The 16,129-nt window shown below is 38.8% G+C and overlaps 1 protein-coding gene across 13 annotated transcripts in view; it reads left to right on the top strand.

Moving 5' to 3' along the window:
* Positions 1–16,129, top strand: part of LOC143355912 (protein kibra-like) — a 247,416-nt gene that overhangs the window by 214,589 nt on the left and 16,698 nt on the right. For all 13 annotated transcript variants that reach the window (XM_076791107.1, XM_076791104.1, XM_076791106.1 and 10 more), the window contains 3 exons: positions 968–1,127; positions 2,677–4,257; positions 4,757–4,843. In XM_076791107.1, the coding sequence (XP_076647222.1) occupies positions 968–1,127; positions 2,677–4,257; positions 4,757–4,843 (1,828 nt within the window). The remainder of the gene's footprint in view (positions 1–967; positions 1,128–2,676; positions 4,258–4,756; positions 4,844–16,129) is intronic.

Raw genomic sequence — 16,129 nt, 5'->3', positions numbered from 1 at the left:
ATAAAGAAATTTTGTAATTGGATTAGTAGTGGCCTTCTGATCTCACACTGATATACCCGATTGAGTTATGTTACACTCCTCGGCGGTGCGCGGTGGCGGCTCTCGAGCTTTTCAGCCCCTCACGGGGTATGTCCCGCGGTGGTGTGGGTAGTTCCTGGGACCGGTAAACGCGACGCTTGTAGGGACTTTTACAGCGGAAATGCACTGTATTCACTGTATTCACTGTATCAAACAATATGTTCGACAAAACCTGTAGATCTGAACAGGCAGCGTCTTTTATATCCTATCACTTTTTTTTCGTAAATCAAACGATTTTTGAAAAAATTGAGATAAATGTTGGAACAAAATAATACAGTTTTTTCTGGAATTTGAAAACTGAAATGTGTTTTCATTAGCTTTTATCAATAAACATTAACGAAAAATGTGTCCTTTTTTTTAACTTGCGGAACGTACTTCTCTTTATAGGACCTTTACCCCTGATATAGTGCAACCTTAAAATTTTGTTCACTTATAATAAAGAAAATATACGCAATTTCCTTCAAAATAATATGCAATTAAAAAAAAGTAAGTTCAGTGAGTTAAAAAAAATACAAATTTTTCATTAATGCTTATTGATAATAAATAATGAAAGCACACTTCAGTTTTTAAATTTTAAAAAAATTTTTTATTTTGTTCCGACATTTTCTTACGTTTTTTAAAAACCGTTGGTTTTACAAAAAAAAGTAATACGACATAAAGACACAGCCTGTCCAGATCTACAGATTTTGTTTAAGGGCCAAGGGGCACGTTTTCCCGTTTCCGATTGAGCTCAAACTTGAGCACAGATTGTTCTTTTATTAATTGGACCAATCCTGAGGGGATTCCGTAAAAAAATTCAAATGTCGAAAATAAGAGCCACCATAGTATACAAATTGTAGGCGAATAATACAAAGAAAGGAGGAGAATAAAAAAGTTGTTTTGTTCACAGTGTGTTCCAGTTCAAGTTCATTGAGCACTAAGTATGATCCTGATCTTTTGAAGTCTGACGTCGCACTCGCAAGGAATCGAGTATCTCGACTGAAACGGGAACTTGAACAGATACGAGCAGAAATGAATTGTACGCAGCGAGGAGTAGACACACTCGCAAGGTAAAATACTAAAAAGTTACCAATGGTAGCTTCTAATTCTTAAAAGTCAATGAGAATGTATTTCCAAGTTCGGCGTTTAGGATTGTAACGTAGTATATATGTATACATATAGCCATAACCATACGATATAACCATGCACTATAAACTGTAAACTATGAACTATAAATTATAGACTATAGACTATAGACTATAAATTACAAAAAATAGTGAATTTTTTAACAGCGATGTTCTGATTCAGTATATGTATATGATATAGACTCTGTATATATTATATAAGCGGTGCATTATTGTATAATAACCCAATAATCGAATTTTTTTCATTTTTATCGAGCAGAATATCATTTTGATATCACTTATCCACAATTTCGAATTTGTTGATTCCGTTTTTCCTTTAAACCGTGTAGTCTACATGTCTCCAAACAGGGGAACAAAATTGATTTTGTATGTATCTTATACATTGTAAATAGATATCCCAAAACACATACATTTCATTTTTAAGTTAAAAATTATAGTATGCATTAAAAAAGATAAAAATTTTCTCAAAAAGATGAGAGTTTAAAAAGTATTACGATGCACAACGTGGAACGTGAAGTCATAAAATTAACGTCGAACTCGGGTTTCGAAATGAGTTGGAAGCAAAATATTTGGGACAATTAACGCGTGATATATATTCCGCTCGCTTTAAACATTGTTTAACCCTCGGACGTCGAACCATTGTTACAACTATATATGTAGTTAATTATGTTTAGGATTATTTACTGCTTTACTTATTAATTTTTTTAAACATATGTTTGGAGGTACTTTTTATAGATACGTAGGTCTCCCTTTTGTTTCTAATGTAAAAGCTGTTCATTTCATTTAATCGTCAGAAACTAAGTACAGTGATTTCTCTATATATGTCGCAACTGTCTGGCTAATAAACGTCGCGGAATTATCGCCACTACCGCGGAGTATACCCTGTGAGGGGCCATGAACCCCGAGAGGCCTCGGACGCCGAAAAGTGTATGTAAACATAATACGGGTATATCGGTGTGAGACCAAGAGACCACTACTAATCCAATAACAAAACTTCTTTATTTTTCATTATTTTTTATGAAACTTTTATCAACATATTCGTGGCATTTTTCTGATTAAAATGAAACCAAACGCGATATAATTCAGATCACATTTACACTAATTTCCTGTTAATGTAATTGTAATGGGAAGTAACTTTCATCGTTCATTACATACGTAAATATCATCGGAATTATATCATATTTGGTTTCATTTTAATCAGAAAAATGCCACGAATATGTTGGTAAAAGTTTCATAAAAAAATAACGAAAAATAAAGAAGTTTTGTAATTGGATTAGTAATGGTCTTCTGGTCTCTCACCGATATGGCCGACAATGTTATGGCCGCGACGGCTCTCGAGATTCGGCCACTCACTGCGGTGGTGTGAGGTGTTCCACTGACTTGGAAATGTGAGATTGGCACTGACGTACAATGATAATTTACTGTATACCTTACCTTCAAATCAAACTAAAGCTTGATTTTTTCTATTGCGCAGCGTTGAACAGAAATTAAGCGGCCACCATGGTGGTTGTTACAACATTACGGAAGCACAGGCGATCATGACAGAGCTTCGTAACATACAAAAGTCTCTGAGCTCTGGTGAAAAAGAAAAGGCTGAATTGATGCAATCACTGGCGCAACTCAAAGACGAATTGACAAGATTACAACTTTGCGAAGGCAGTCCGGAAGCTAGCACGCTTAGTTTGCCCCAAGAGAAACTTAGTACAGCATCACAAACCGATCTGTCGGGCGAGTTGGTCCCGATCGGTACTCGTTTGGCTGAGATGGCGCGAATGAGGCTTCAATACGACGAGGCGAGAAAGAGGATACAGCATATCCAACAGCAGTTGGCCGATCTTGAGGAAAAAGTAACGCCTGGTCAAACCGAGAGCGACAAAGACAAACTGTTGCTCTTCCAGGAAAAGGAACAATTGCTCAGGGAGTTGAGAAGTATCACGCCGCGTACGAGAACGCAGCAGGACATGAAGAAGATACAGAGCGAGATTCGACGTTTGGAACAAGATTTGAATAACGCGCTGGAACTGTCGAACAAAACTATTACCGATCGAGTACGACTTCACGAAGAGAAACAATTGCTGTTGCAGCAACTGAGGGACGCTCTGCGTTCGATGGCGATGCTCGAAGGTCAACTAAAAACGCTGAGCGCGAGTACGCTTTCGGTGAGCAGCAGCTCCAGCCTCGGAAGTCTCAGCACGACGAGCAGCAAAGGCTCTCTAAGCTCTGGTCTGAGCTTCACCGATATTTACGGTAGTCCGCAATGTTTGGGCCCTGTCAGTTTGCAGCAAGAACGGCCGGTCGATATGGTCGATTTGCATCGACGGGTCGAGAGGTTGCTCAAGGGCTCGGAACAGAATAACCTCGTTAGTACCCCCTCGCCTGGCAGATCTCAGCCAAGTCTGTCCCCTAGATCCAGCCTTTCGAGCGTCAGCCCGCCGGTTTCGCCGCTCTACGAAAATGCTCCTGTGGGGCCACCCCCTGCGTATGAGCACGTAGAAATGCAAAGGCAGCAAAGACAGAATCAAAGAGCCGGCCCCGCCTCTTCGAGCGTGAATCTTGACGGGACTCAACTGGAGGATCGATTGGCGGAACTTAAGCTTAGCCAACATCAAACGCCGTCGCAGGAATTGTTGTGCACCGGTTCTCAAGATCGTCTGAAATTAGTCGGCGGACCTCATCCACCTGTTGAGTTACAGTCAGGAAACATGTCCCAAGGTAGCGGTCTCGGTAGGCCTGCCGCCGCTGCTGCTGCTGCTTCCGCTACCGCTGCCGCGCAACAGCAACATCAACACCAACAACAACAGTCCTCACAAGAACCACCGCCTCTTTCGCCGATCAGCGAGACACCACCACCTACGGGAATCCGATCAAGAGCAAGCAGTTCCGGTACCAATACCAGATCCGTTTCCGCCGCTGTCTCGGATGAAAGCGTCGCCGGCGACTCTGGTGTCTTTGAAGCTTCCAATCGAAGGAGACTCTCCGAGGTGATCGGAGACGTCGATTCTTTGGCACTCGGCGAAATGAGTCTGGAGACGGCGCAGGTGCAAATCAAACTCAGGTATGTTGTTACATTATGTACATTATGTACGAAAATCTTCTTGCTACATATTTACTTTTATTTAGTTGTGTGGTATTACATATATACTTACATATAACACTTCGCATTGAATTGGTGCATTTCAGTTTTGCTATTTTCTATTGATGTACATCAGAATCTCAATTAGAGAAACCAAATTACCGAAATTATATTTCGCTATATGAAAAATATCCGTATGAAATTTCTAAAACAGGTACTTGTATAAATGAATAGAATATTCGTACTCCCATTGCGTTAAATATTACACAATAATTCGATTAATATTTATACCACTATGCCACTGATGCATAAATCATCGAATGTTTTATTTGGATTTCAAGAATTAATCTTAATAAAAAGATGTTAAATAAATCGAATTGAATCACACGTTTATTAGATTCGAAAATGTAACTTCTATCCGCGTGTGCTTTTGAGTAAATGAATACTGTATACTGTACACTAAAGTAATTATGTTGTGTAGGTATTCCGTAAGCGATGGCCTACTTCATGTTGGTATTGAACGTGCGAGAAACTTAGCTGCGCTCTTTATTCCAAACAACGCGCAAGTGTAAGTATTTAATTCAACTTATAAGATATTATATGTATACTACATGTGTATACTATGTGTATATATCATAATACAGATGATCTATGTGTTTTGTAGTATATTACTGCTTTTGTTTGTTTTTTTTTCCACAATTGAAGTCTAAACATTAAAGAGACTCGTGGTAAGTTTGTAGAACCTCCAAGCATGGTCTTGGCACCAAAATGACTGCGTTTTTCTCGCGAAGTACGATTATAATAGGCATGTGCGGGCCGCCCAATATTCGGGTCCGGGTCGGGTCGCAGAAAGTCGGGCGGGCTCGGTTCGGGTGCGCGATACTTCATCATGACACATCGGGCGGCCCGAGAGTTTCGAGCTACCCGAGAGTGACTCGACTTCTTCAGGCGGGTTCGGAAAGAATCAGACAAGTTCGGGCGATCGAGTGGTCGCCATACGCGAGATTCAACTCTGCGTTTTTATGAAATACATAATGGTAATAACTGTACTTCTTTCATAACTTATAACGTAATTTTTAATATACTTGGTTTTTTTTATAATTATAGTAGGTATATTTGGCAAACATGTGCATAATCTTTATTTGTATTAAATTTTGAAATAATGCACGTTACACGTGAAAAATTTAAGGAACAATATTTCTGGCATTCTGACGAATTTGTTCCGAATGAACTTGCATATGTATCGATAATATCATTAAAATATCTTTACGAAGTTACATACACCTAGAAGGTATGAAAATAAGGTGAATTATGACAGTTTTTTAAGGAGTGCTGTAACTTTGTAACTTTGTAAATAACTTTGCATTATTTCAAAATTTAATAAAAATAAATATTATGCACATGTTTGCCAAATATACCTACGGTACTTATAAAAAAACCAAGTATATGCAAAATTACGTTATAAGTTATGAAAGAAATACCATTATTACTATTATGTATTTCATAAAAACGCAAAGTTGAATCTCGGGTATCGCGATAACTCGCTCGCCTGCACTTGCTCGATTCGTCCCAAACCCGCCCGACGAAGTCGAGTCATTCTCGTGCAGCCAAAAACTCTCGGGTAGCCCGAAACGCTCGGGCCGCCCGATGTGTCATGAAGTATCGAGCGCCCGAATCGAGCCTGCCCGACTATCTGCGACCCGACCCGATGTTTCGGGCGGCCCGCACATCCCTATGTAGATTACAAACATTGATTAAAAGGGCCTAGCCGATTAAGGTGGTCAAAACTGCCCTTAGAGGTTTTTCAATGATTAATGAACCATTCGAAAGCTGACCCAGAAAAACCCCTCTGAGCAAAATTTCAACCCTCTATCTTGCCCGTGAGGGTAGTTACAGGGTAAATTAGATTTCGCGCTTTTCCGCGCATTTCCCACACTTTGATGCTTCCTAAAATTCTGAAAAAATGTGGCATATTTTGGATCCTAAGGCAGATTTTTGAGAATTTTTTCAGATTTTTTTCTTGCAAACTGTGGTCGTAAAAAATGAAAAACCTGAAAAAAAATCGGAAAAATGTACATTTCTCAAAAATATGAAAACATGCTATTTTGCTGTTTAGTGCCCCAATAAAGTACCATAACAGGCAGTGTCGTCAATTTTTTTTAGATTTTTTGTTGTGGGAAGTCCTTGTCAAAAACAAGAAAAACCGAATTTTTTCACCGTTTCTGCTATTAGGAGGAAAGTTACACTTGTTGGTTTTACCGCAGGTATATATTAAGTCATTTTAAACATTATTACATTGAAACAAGTAAGTGTTTGACCTAAGAAATGTTTTAAGAGAAAAAATTAATTGTATTTTGTGCGGTGTATACCAGAATGTTCGTAACGTTTACAACATCGCCGGTTGGCACATCGGTTTAGGCGTCAGTCTTCCTTTGACCTCCGTAGAGGCAAGACCTACCCTCGCCAACCGTTCAAAGCCATCAGATTGCCGAAGGATATACTCCGAGAAAGCACCCGTTAGTAAATGTTTAGCGTGATAATCACACATGCAGTGTTCAAGTGAATAAACCTCCAGATACATCAGTGGTTCATACAGTGACGCTTAAAATCCAACACAACCAGTTCTTCATCCTATTAAACCAGGAGTAAAAAAAAACAGCGTGGATCCATACCGATTCCGCGAACTCTAACAGAACAAGGGCGCATGCCCCTGTAATAACGTACAAAATACCCACCAAAAAAGAACCAAATGGCACAGATGGTGAAAAAATCAAAACTCTGAAATGCAGCGAATCTACCTCCACCTACAACCTCGCAGGCACGGTAGGAAACAGAGAGCTAACACCAAAACCGGGACCAACCATCAGAGCAGACCACATGATAGACAACCCCTCAACATCCAATATAATTAGACAGATATTCCGGAACAAGAACACAAAACGACTGAACCCACCACCAAACCTACATACCAAAAACAACACCAGAACAAACTCGACAAAAGAAAAGCACAAAACCATGGGAAAAATAAGCAACTCCACAACCAAAAAACAAGAAAAACCAAAGGAAGGAACCTCCACCTCAGCCTCACAAACACAAGAAGAAATGCTCAAGACGATAGAGAACTTAAAAAACACAATCCTAGAACTGTCGCACCAACTAGAGGAAGAACGCAAGAAACATTTGCAAACGCCAGAAGAAGAAAAACTCCTACGCAACAACAAATTTGCAGTCCTAACAACGGAAGACGCTCCACCACCATTACCATTCGAGAACTTGGAATACAAAAGTAAAAAGGACCCAACGACGCCGGGAAGGAAACGTCAACACCCCTCCACTGACATACAAAGCGAGGCCAAAAAGAAGGACGTCACTAAGTCGCCGATAATCACAGACAATGTAGCCAGGGATTCCCCAGCACTGCCGGAACCCGACGCGGAAGACACACAAAGACCCAGAGCAGGTAAACCACCCCCAATAAACATCACAGGACAATCTCCGAAGTCCACCATAGACCTCCTAAAAAAATCGGGTATAACTACAGACTTTTTCGTAAAAAAGATTAACGCCAACAAACAAATCCTACAAACAGACAACATAACGGTATTCCAAAAATCCTGTATAATCCTCAAAAACAAGAACGTTCCCTACTACACATTCACACCAAAAAACGAAAAATTTAAGATGGAAATTTTGAAACCGAAGTAATATTGGCAGAACTACAAAACCTAAAAATCCATGACTTGCAATTCATTAGCGTAAATAAATTCCAAATTAAATATGCAACAATTAACAATAAAAAACTGCCAATATTTCTAGTCAAATTATCTCCAAATAGCAAACTAGAAAAGCTAAACTCCATCAAAGTTCTGCTACACTCGGTTGTAATGTGGGAAAAGCTCAACAAAACTAGTCAAACCCAATGCAGACGCTGCCAAAGAATAGGACACGCGGCGGCAAATTGCAACCTTGAATACCGATGTGTAAAATGCGACGAAAAACATAACCCGGGAGAGTGTAAATTACTCCCTATTAACCACATAGACAGAACAGACAACATTGACAAACCATACTGCGTGCACTGCAAAAGCTTTGGACATTCCGCATCATACAGGGGCTGCCCAAAACCAACCGAAATTAGAAACAGAATATTAGAAAAAAAAGAGCAACAAAAAATAGTCGCACAAAAGAAACTAGATAGCATCAACAACCTAGTAAACCCGAAAATATCATACAGCCAAATAGTCTCAAACAAAAGAAACCTGCCCACTCTTCCACAACCTCAACAGCAAGCAACACAATCCACACACAACTCAGAAACATTTAAATATCTAGACAACCCCCCACTCCCTCCCTGATTGAGGAAATCAGAAAAACAATTGCGGAGACAGTCAATATCCACCTAGATAAAATCACATCACAGGTTCATGAAAACGCCCGTAAAATAAATGCAATAGTAGACTTATTAGATATAGACGTTCCCTAAATGTCACTTCCAAACAATAGCAAAATCCTGGTCAATGATTTATGTTTAATATCAATAAACGTTAACTCATTAATCACCAACGAGAGACGAGCCTCCCTCGGCGATTTCCTCGAAACACACAACCCTGACATAATACTTCTATGCGAAACAAAACTCAACCCGATCCATAAATTATCATTCAAAAACTATAACATGTTCAGAACAGACAGACCCAACGCTAAACAGGGCGGGGGAACTGCTATATTATGTAGAAAAGACCTAAAATGCAATACAATAGACCTTCGTAACCACACAAATAATCCGTGCCTCGAATGCACAATAATAGAGACTAAACTAGGCAACAACGAAAAATTCTTCTTCGTATCAGCTTACGCAGCTAGCAGCGGCAAAAAAGAATTCATGCAAGACCTCAAATGCCTTTTCAACCAACTCAACCTAAATAACACCAATAACTACTACGTCATTGCTGGCGACCTAAACGCGAAACACACGTCTTGGGGCAATTTAATTCCCTGTACCTGTGGCACCAAGAAAACCAAATTACTTTCAGAACCAGACTGCTGAGTACAGAAAAACCATCCTTCCCTGGCAGCAACTCCTACCTGGATCTCTGTCTGGCTGATAAAAGGATCAAATTTTATAACACTACCTCTGGAAAGGTCAAATGCCTAGACTACGACAGCGACCATAAAGCCCTACACATGACAATCTCCATAGAATCCCACCCCCTACTATCCTTTGACGCAGATAACCCAATCCAAAAAAGAAATTACAACAACGCTGACTGGACAGAATTCAAAACACTCCTGCAAAACAGTAACAAAGACTACGTCATTCCACGCATCAGAAACCTAACCAGAGTCGAAATAGATACCCACCTAGAACAACTAAACGAACACATCCTAGAAGCTGTAGACAGCACAATCCCATATTTCGACTTCAACAAAACCTCAGCATTTAAATTCATCACACCTCTCATAAAAAAACTAAGAAAAGAAAAAAGCTTTCTAATCACCCAGATAAACAATCTCTCAAGAAATAACTCGCCATCACTCACCGAGGAGATCCAGGTCAAAGTTCTAAAAAAGGTATTAAAAAACACTAGACATAAAATAAAAGTGGCCTTCCAGTCATCGGTAAGCAATTTCTGGGGACAAAGAATTAAAAGCATCTCAACACATAAACCAGAAAATCTTTTTCCAAAAATAAACAACATATTCAGACAAAAAACTCCCAGTAAAATAGAAACACTCAAAATCCCACAGCACCCCCAGACTCTACTCCAAGAGGCCAACATAAACATAAATTCATTACAACAGGACAACAATAACAACTACATCATCAACAAAACAATAGACGAACTAAACGTTCTAGGCAAACATTTCGAAAGAGTCCACTCACAGAACAATCACTTGGGAAAAGAACAACTATCCAATATAATTAGTAAAAGAATCAACGAACTAAAGCAAGAAATAGAAAGAGACAAAGTAAACGAACACACCACCTGCAACTTCTCACAACAAAATACCGCCGATTACCCAGACAAATCGCATGCTCCACAGAATTACTTCACAAATACATACACACCATCACGCACCTTTCGCAACCTTAGAGGAAAAAAATCAGCCAGCTTTGACGAAATCCCTAACATAGTACTGAGAAACTTACCAACGCGCTACATCTATTATTTCACAATCATATTTAATAACTGACTGAATTTATCATACTTCCCTTCATCATGGAAAACAGCTAAGTTAATAACAATAAAGAAAAAAGACAAAGAAGGAAGCAACCCGAGCAGCTACCGGCCAATAAGCTTACTACCCAACATAAGCAAAGTATTTGAAACTATCGTCAATGATGCCATTAATAACCACTGCACAGAAAAAAATATCATTCCAGAAACTCAGTTCGGATTCAAACGTTTCCATTCCACCATACATGCCATCACAAAATTCACATCTGACATATGCTGGGCCAGAAATGCCGGTGACTGCGTGGGCGCTTGCTTCATTGCTCTAGAAAAGGCATTTGACACCGTATGGCTAGACGTATTATTTTTCAAACTGATAAAAAAAGACTTTCCCAAACACCTAATCAAAATGATATGGGATATGCTCCACGGGAAACGATTTTTTGTCACGGAAGGCAACAACAAATCCAGCAGAGAATTTCACATCGCAAACGGATTACAGCAGGGTACAGTAAACTCCCCCATCCTGTTCAACATTTACATCAGTGACTTACTCCAAATGTATGGCCTTAACAACTTAACCGAGGAAAACAACAAAAATGCAATAGCTTTCGCGGATGACTTACTGATATACATAAGTAACAGTAAACCGTCAATCATCCAAAAACAACTACAAATTCTATTCGATAAAACGCAAGACTATTTCCAAACCTGGAAATTAAAAATTAACACACAAAAATGTGAAACGATCTTATTCAGGCAATCCATTTCCAAAATATCGGACGCAAACAACGATGTTAGAGTAAACTCAAAAAAATTTTACCTACATGCAACAAACAACATAAATGAAAAAATCCCACACAAAACACCGTAAGGTACCTCGGTGTTTTTCTCGACTTCAAACTCAACTACACTAACCATACTAACATACAAATCCAAAAAGCCAGAAAAGCCTTTATGGCAAACAAAAGATTATTTTATTCTAAAGACTTGAACAAATCCGTTAAAATCATTTGCTATAAAACCCTAATAAGGCCAATTTTAACATACGGCTGCCAAATATAGTTCAACATCTGCGCCGGCACTATGGAAAAGCTACGGGTATTCGAAAGAAAATGCGTTAGGGCCTGTCTAGGTAAATATAGATCAACAGAATCAAATTACACTAAAATGATCAGTAATTACAAATTATATGAAGAGGCTGAGCTAGTTCGCATCGACTTATTCATACTGAAGCTAATTAGAGATCACTGGTCCAAAATTCATAACATAACATCCAACTCACTGATAGCACACTTCCTGTACCCAAACTCATTATACTTCGACCATACCCGACAAACAGGCTACACTCCCCCGGAAGCCTTCGTATACCTGGATAGCGAAGGGTTTATTCAAAACGACAATAATATACCTCTAATCCACCATCACAACCGAAGAGCATTCGACAAAAAAATTCTATACAATAAGAACATAGAATCTAACGATCCTAACTTAAGATACATGTATAGACTAACTGCGGCAGATGTAAACAACAACCCCAGAGCAAACAAAAAGAAATACTGGTGGCTCTAGAATTGTAAACCCACGAAATTAGCAATATGTACAACTAGTCTATAATTAAATCTTAATCCTAAGCTTACAATTAGTCATAAGAACTTTGTATACACGTAACGATACCAAATTACGATCCCAAAGAAAAATATGTTACCTATATACAATTGCGAATAACCTCTTTCGTGGCGCGTCGCCGTCATTATTATCATTACTATTCTTGTTATTATTATTATTATTATTATTATCATTATCATTATCATCATTACTATTACTATTATCATTATTATCCTCATTATTATTATTGTTACCATCATCATCATTCCCCCCCTGCCCTTTGTTATCACTTCCCCCCTACCCACAATTAATCGTATATAGTATAGTTTTTTTTTCTCTCTTTATCTCGCGGCCGTCTTCCTATACTAGATTCACTACGCCAAAGATTAAATTTCGAACACTTCAGTACCTCACTACCTCTTACCGCAATAAGTGCAATACAAAGTGACGGTCCAGACTACGCGTACTCAACACTGAGTCTTTAGTCTGCATACCCCTAGATTAAGCCACATACTCCTAATTTATACGTTTAAGGAAATCGCTACTTTCTTTCTCTTCTCTTTCTATTCTTTCTCCTCTATTGTTATCGTTAAGTTTGTTCATATTGTATATTGTATATTACCTTCTTTTCCTTTCTGGCTGAATAAACGTATATTGAAAAAAAAAAATCGCGTTGGAAAAGTTTTTTTTCCATACATCATCTTTATTTTTTCAATTTCTTATATGGTTTATTCATGTGATTTTAAGAATATTTTTTTAATGTTTTAAAAATATTTAGGTAACATTTTTAACTAACTTTTATTTAAATTACTCCGATTTTACTTCGAATTTAATGATATTATTTTCTTGGATTAGGCAATAAATTAATATTTATATTATTGTATTCGTCCACGATTTCCGCCAGATATGATATTGCTTGTGAAAATTGGTAAGATTCCGCGAAAAGAATTTTTAAATCTACTTCTGTCATTTCCGAAAAATCAAGAGTATCTACCGAGGATACTGTTTGAAATGGAGTCGTTTTGCAGTTCCAATTATTAAAAAAATATTCTTAAAATCACATGAATAAACCATATAAGAAATTGAAAAAATAAAGATGATGTATGAAAAAAAAACTTTTCCAACGACGGGATTCGAACCCCATCGTATCCGCTCCGTAGTCCGACGCCTAAACCGATGTGCCAACCGGCAATGTTGTAAACGTTACGAACATTCTGGTATACACCGCACAAAATACAATTAATTTTTTCTCTTAAAACATTTCTTAGATAAACACTTACTTGTTTCAATGTAATAATGTTTAAAATGACTTAATATATACCTGCGGTAAAACCAACAAGTGTAACTTTCCTCCTAATAGCAGAAACGGTGAAAAAATTCGGTTTTTCTTGTTTTTGACAAAAGTGGACTTCCCACAACAAAAAATCTAAAAAAAATTGACGACACTGCCTGTTATGGTACTTTATTGGGGCACTAAACAGCAAAATAGCATGTTTTCATATTTTTGAGAAATGTACATTTTTCCGATTTTTTTTCAGGTTTTTCATTTTTTACGACCACAGTTTGCAAAAAAAAAAATCTGAAAAAATTCTCAAAAATCTGTCTTAGGATCCAAAATATGCCACATTTTTTCAGAATTTTAGGCAGCATCAGATTGTGGAAAATGCGTGGAAAAGCGCGAAATCTAATTTACCCTGTAACTACCCTCACGGGCAAGATAGAGGGTTGAAATTTTGCTCAGAGGGGTTTTTCTGGGTCAGCTTTCGAATGGTTCATTAATCATTGAAAAACCTCTAAGGGCAGTGTTGACCATCTTAATCGGCTAGGCCCTTTGCACCATCGCATCCTTTTCTTCTAGTGTAGTTGACCCATCTTTTGTCGTTAAAAGAACTCCCGGATCCAACGGTGTAGATGCTCCACGACATTCCTCCATGTTGTACTTCTGTAGTAGCGTCTCTATGTATTGTCTTTGTCACATGCGTATATCTTCCTTGCGATTCTTCTCTATCTTGACCCCCAATGCATGGCTCATCTCACCAAGGTCTTTTAATTCATATACTGATAATGACTCGTGTTATCGACGCTGACTCGCTCGCAAATATGAATAAATCATCCACGTACACGATAATTGTTGTCCACTGTCCTCTAAGGTAAGTGCAGCTCGATGACTTCAACCTCCGAAATCCATGCTTGGTTAGGAATTCATCCAACTCACTGTTCCAATTTGTCTCGGACTGTTTCAGCCCATAAATTGGACATACCAATCTTGCAATTTCTCCTGCCTCGTTTTTGTGCAGCGGTGGGATTCTCATGTAAATTTCCTCTTGCAGTTTTCCGTACAAGTACGCGCACTTTATGTCCACGTGCCTGGTATACCAGTTGAATTCCGTTGCTAATGCTAGTAATATTCTGATTAGGGAGAAGCTCGCCACTGGCGAATATGTTTCTAAATAATCGATTCCTCTATTCTGCGTGAATCCCTGGGCTACCAACCTTGCCTTGTATCTCGCCAATTTGCCGTCTGCATCGGTTTTTATTTTAAAGATCCACTTGTTGCCGATGGCAGTTTTTCCTTTAGGCAACTCGGTTATTTTCCATGTGTTCCTGCTTTCCAAACTATCTATCTCGTCTCGTATGGCATCCTTCCACGCCTCTGTCTGCGGGGAGTTCAAGGCCTCAGTTAAGTTTGTGGTGCCACTATTTCTACAAAGTTGGCTTCAATGTCGCTTTCGATATTATATCTATAACCTACTAGTATGCACTCCACTGCTCGATTGTACAATTTATTTCTCCCCTGTCTGTATACCTTTAGATGCAACACGCTTGGCGTGTTCCCGGTCCATATAGCCAATGGTACTTCGTAATCAATTCCGATATGGCACACTCTATTTTTGATATACGCTGCAGTTGTGACTGCTTCGGCCCAAAACTTCTGTGAGAAACCGGCTGAAGCGAGCATCGACCTCATCATGTTTAGTACCGTTCGGTTGATCCTTTCTGTGACGCCATTCATCTGCGGAGTTTCCACATTTGATCGCTCGTGCCGTATGCCCAACTTCCTGAAGTATCCGTCAAGTTCTCTATTACAGGACTCCAGTCCATTGTCTGTTCTAAATCTTTTGACTTTTTTACTCTGCTCACACTCCACTTTGAATATGTAATCTTCGATGTGAGTTTTAGCTTCGTCCTTGCTTCTCATACACTTTACAATCATTTTCCGAGAAAAGTCATCGGTAAAGGTGATGAATTATTTGCTCCCACCAATTGAATTCACTGGTATAGGGCCAAAAACGTCAGAATGGACCAACTCGTATACCTGTCTTGTCTGTCTTTCCCTTAGTCTCTTACAGGGAAGTTTTGTTGCCTTACCAACGCAGCACGCATCGCAGGCAAACTTAGCGCCCTTTGTATTAGTCAGCTCTCTCACGCTGTTTTCCTCTGCCATTCGTTTAATGATTTCGTGGCTTGTGTGGCAAAAACGCTGATGCTATATTTCGTTCATGTTCAAGTTTAGTACATTTGAATCTATTCGCGTGGGTTCTGTCACGTCCGCCTCAGCCTTCACGATATACAGGGTGTCCCGTAACTGGTGGTACAATCGAGCAGGGGGTGATTTTACATGAAAAACTGAGACGAAAATATAGAATAAAATTTTTTGATACAAGGCTTTGTTTTCAAGAAAAATGAGTTTGAAAATTTGTCTAGTGCGCGTGCACTTATTCTGAGTTACCTCAACCTTTTTTCGCAATGGTTTTCGAGGTTTGTATACATCGAATAAAACTAATTTAATTCATAAATTGCTGGAAGTGCTGTCCACGTTGTTGTAGACATAATTGTGCTCTTCGTATTAAATTCCTTTGAACCTCTTGTAATGTCCAATTATTATGTTGCTTTAAGTGTTCAAACGCTATCACAGCCGCTGCTAAAGCACTATCATTACACGCACCCAACATCATATCGCATATACTCTCGATTGCTATAAGTTGCCATTTCGATGGTATAATGAGAACTGGAGGCGTAATTTCATAAGGGTGGGAAAAGAATAGGAGCGATAGAAGTGATATTATACT

Source organism: Halictus rubicundus, chromosome 7 (assembly GCF_050948215.1).
Source record: "Halictus rubicundus isolate RS-2024b chromosome 7, iyHalRubi1_principal, whole genome shotgun sequence".
NCBI lineage: Eukaryota > Metazoa > Arthropoda > Insecta > Hymenoptera > Halictidae > Halictus > Halictus rubicundus.
Note: the sequence above shows the minus strand (reverse complement) of the source record. Positions and strands in the feature narration are given on the sequence as shown.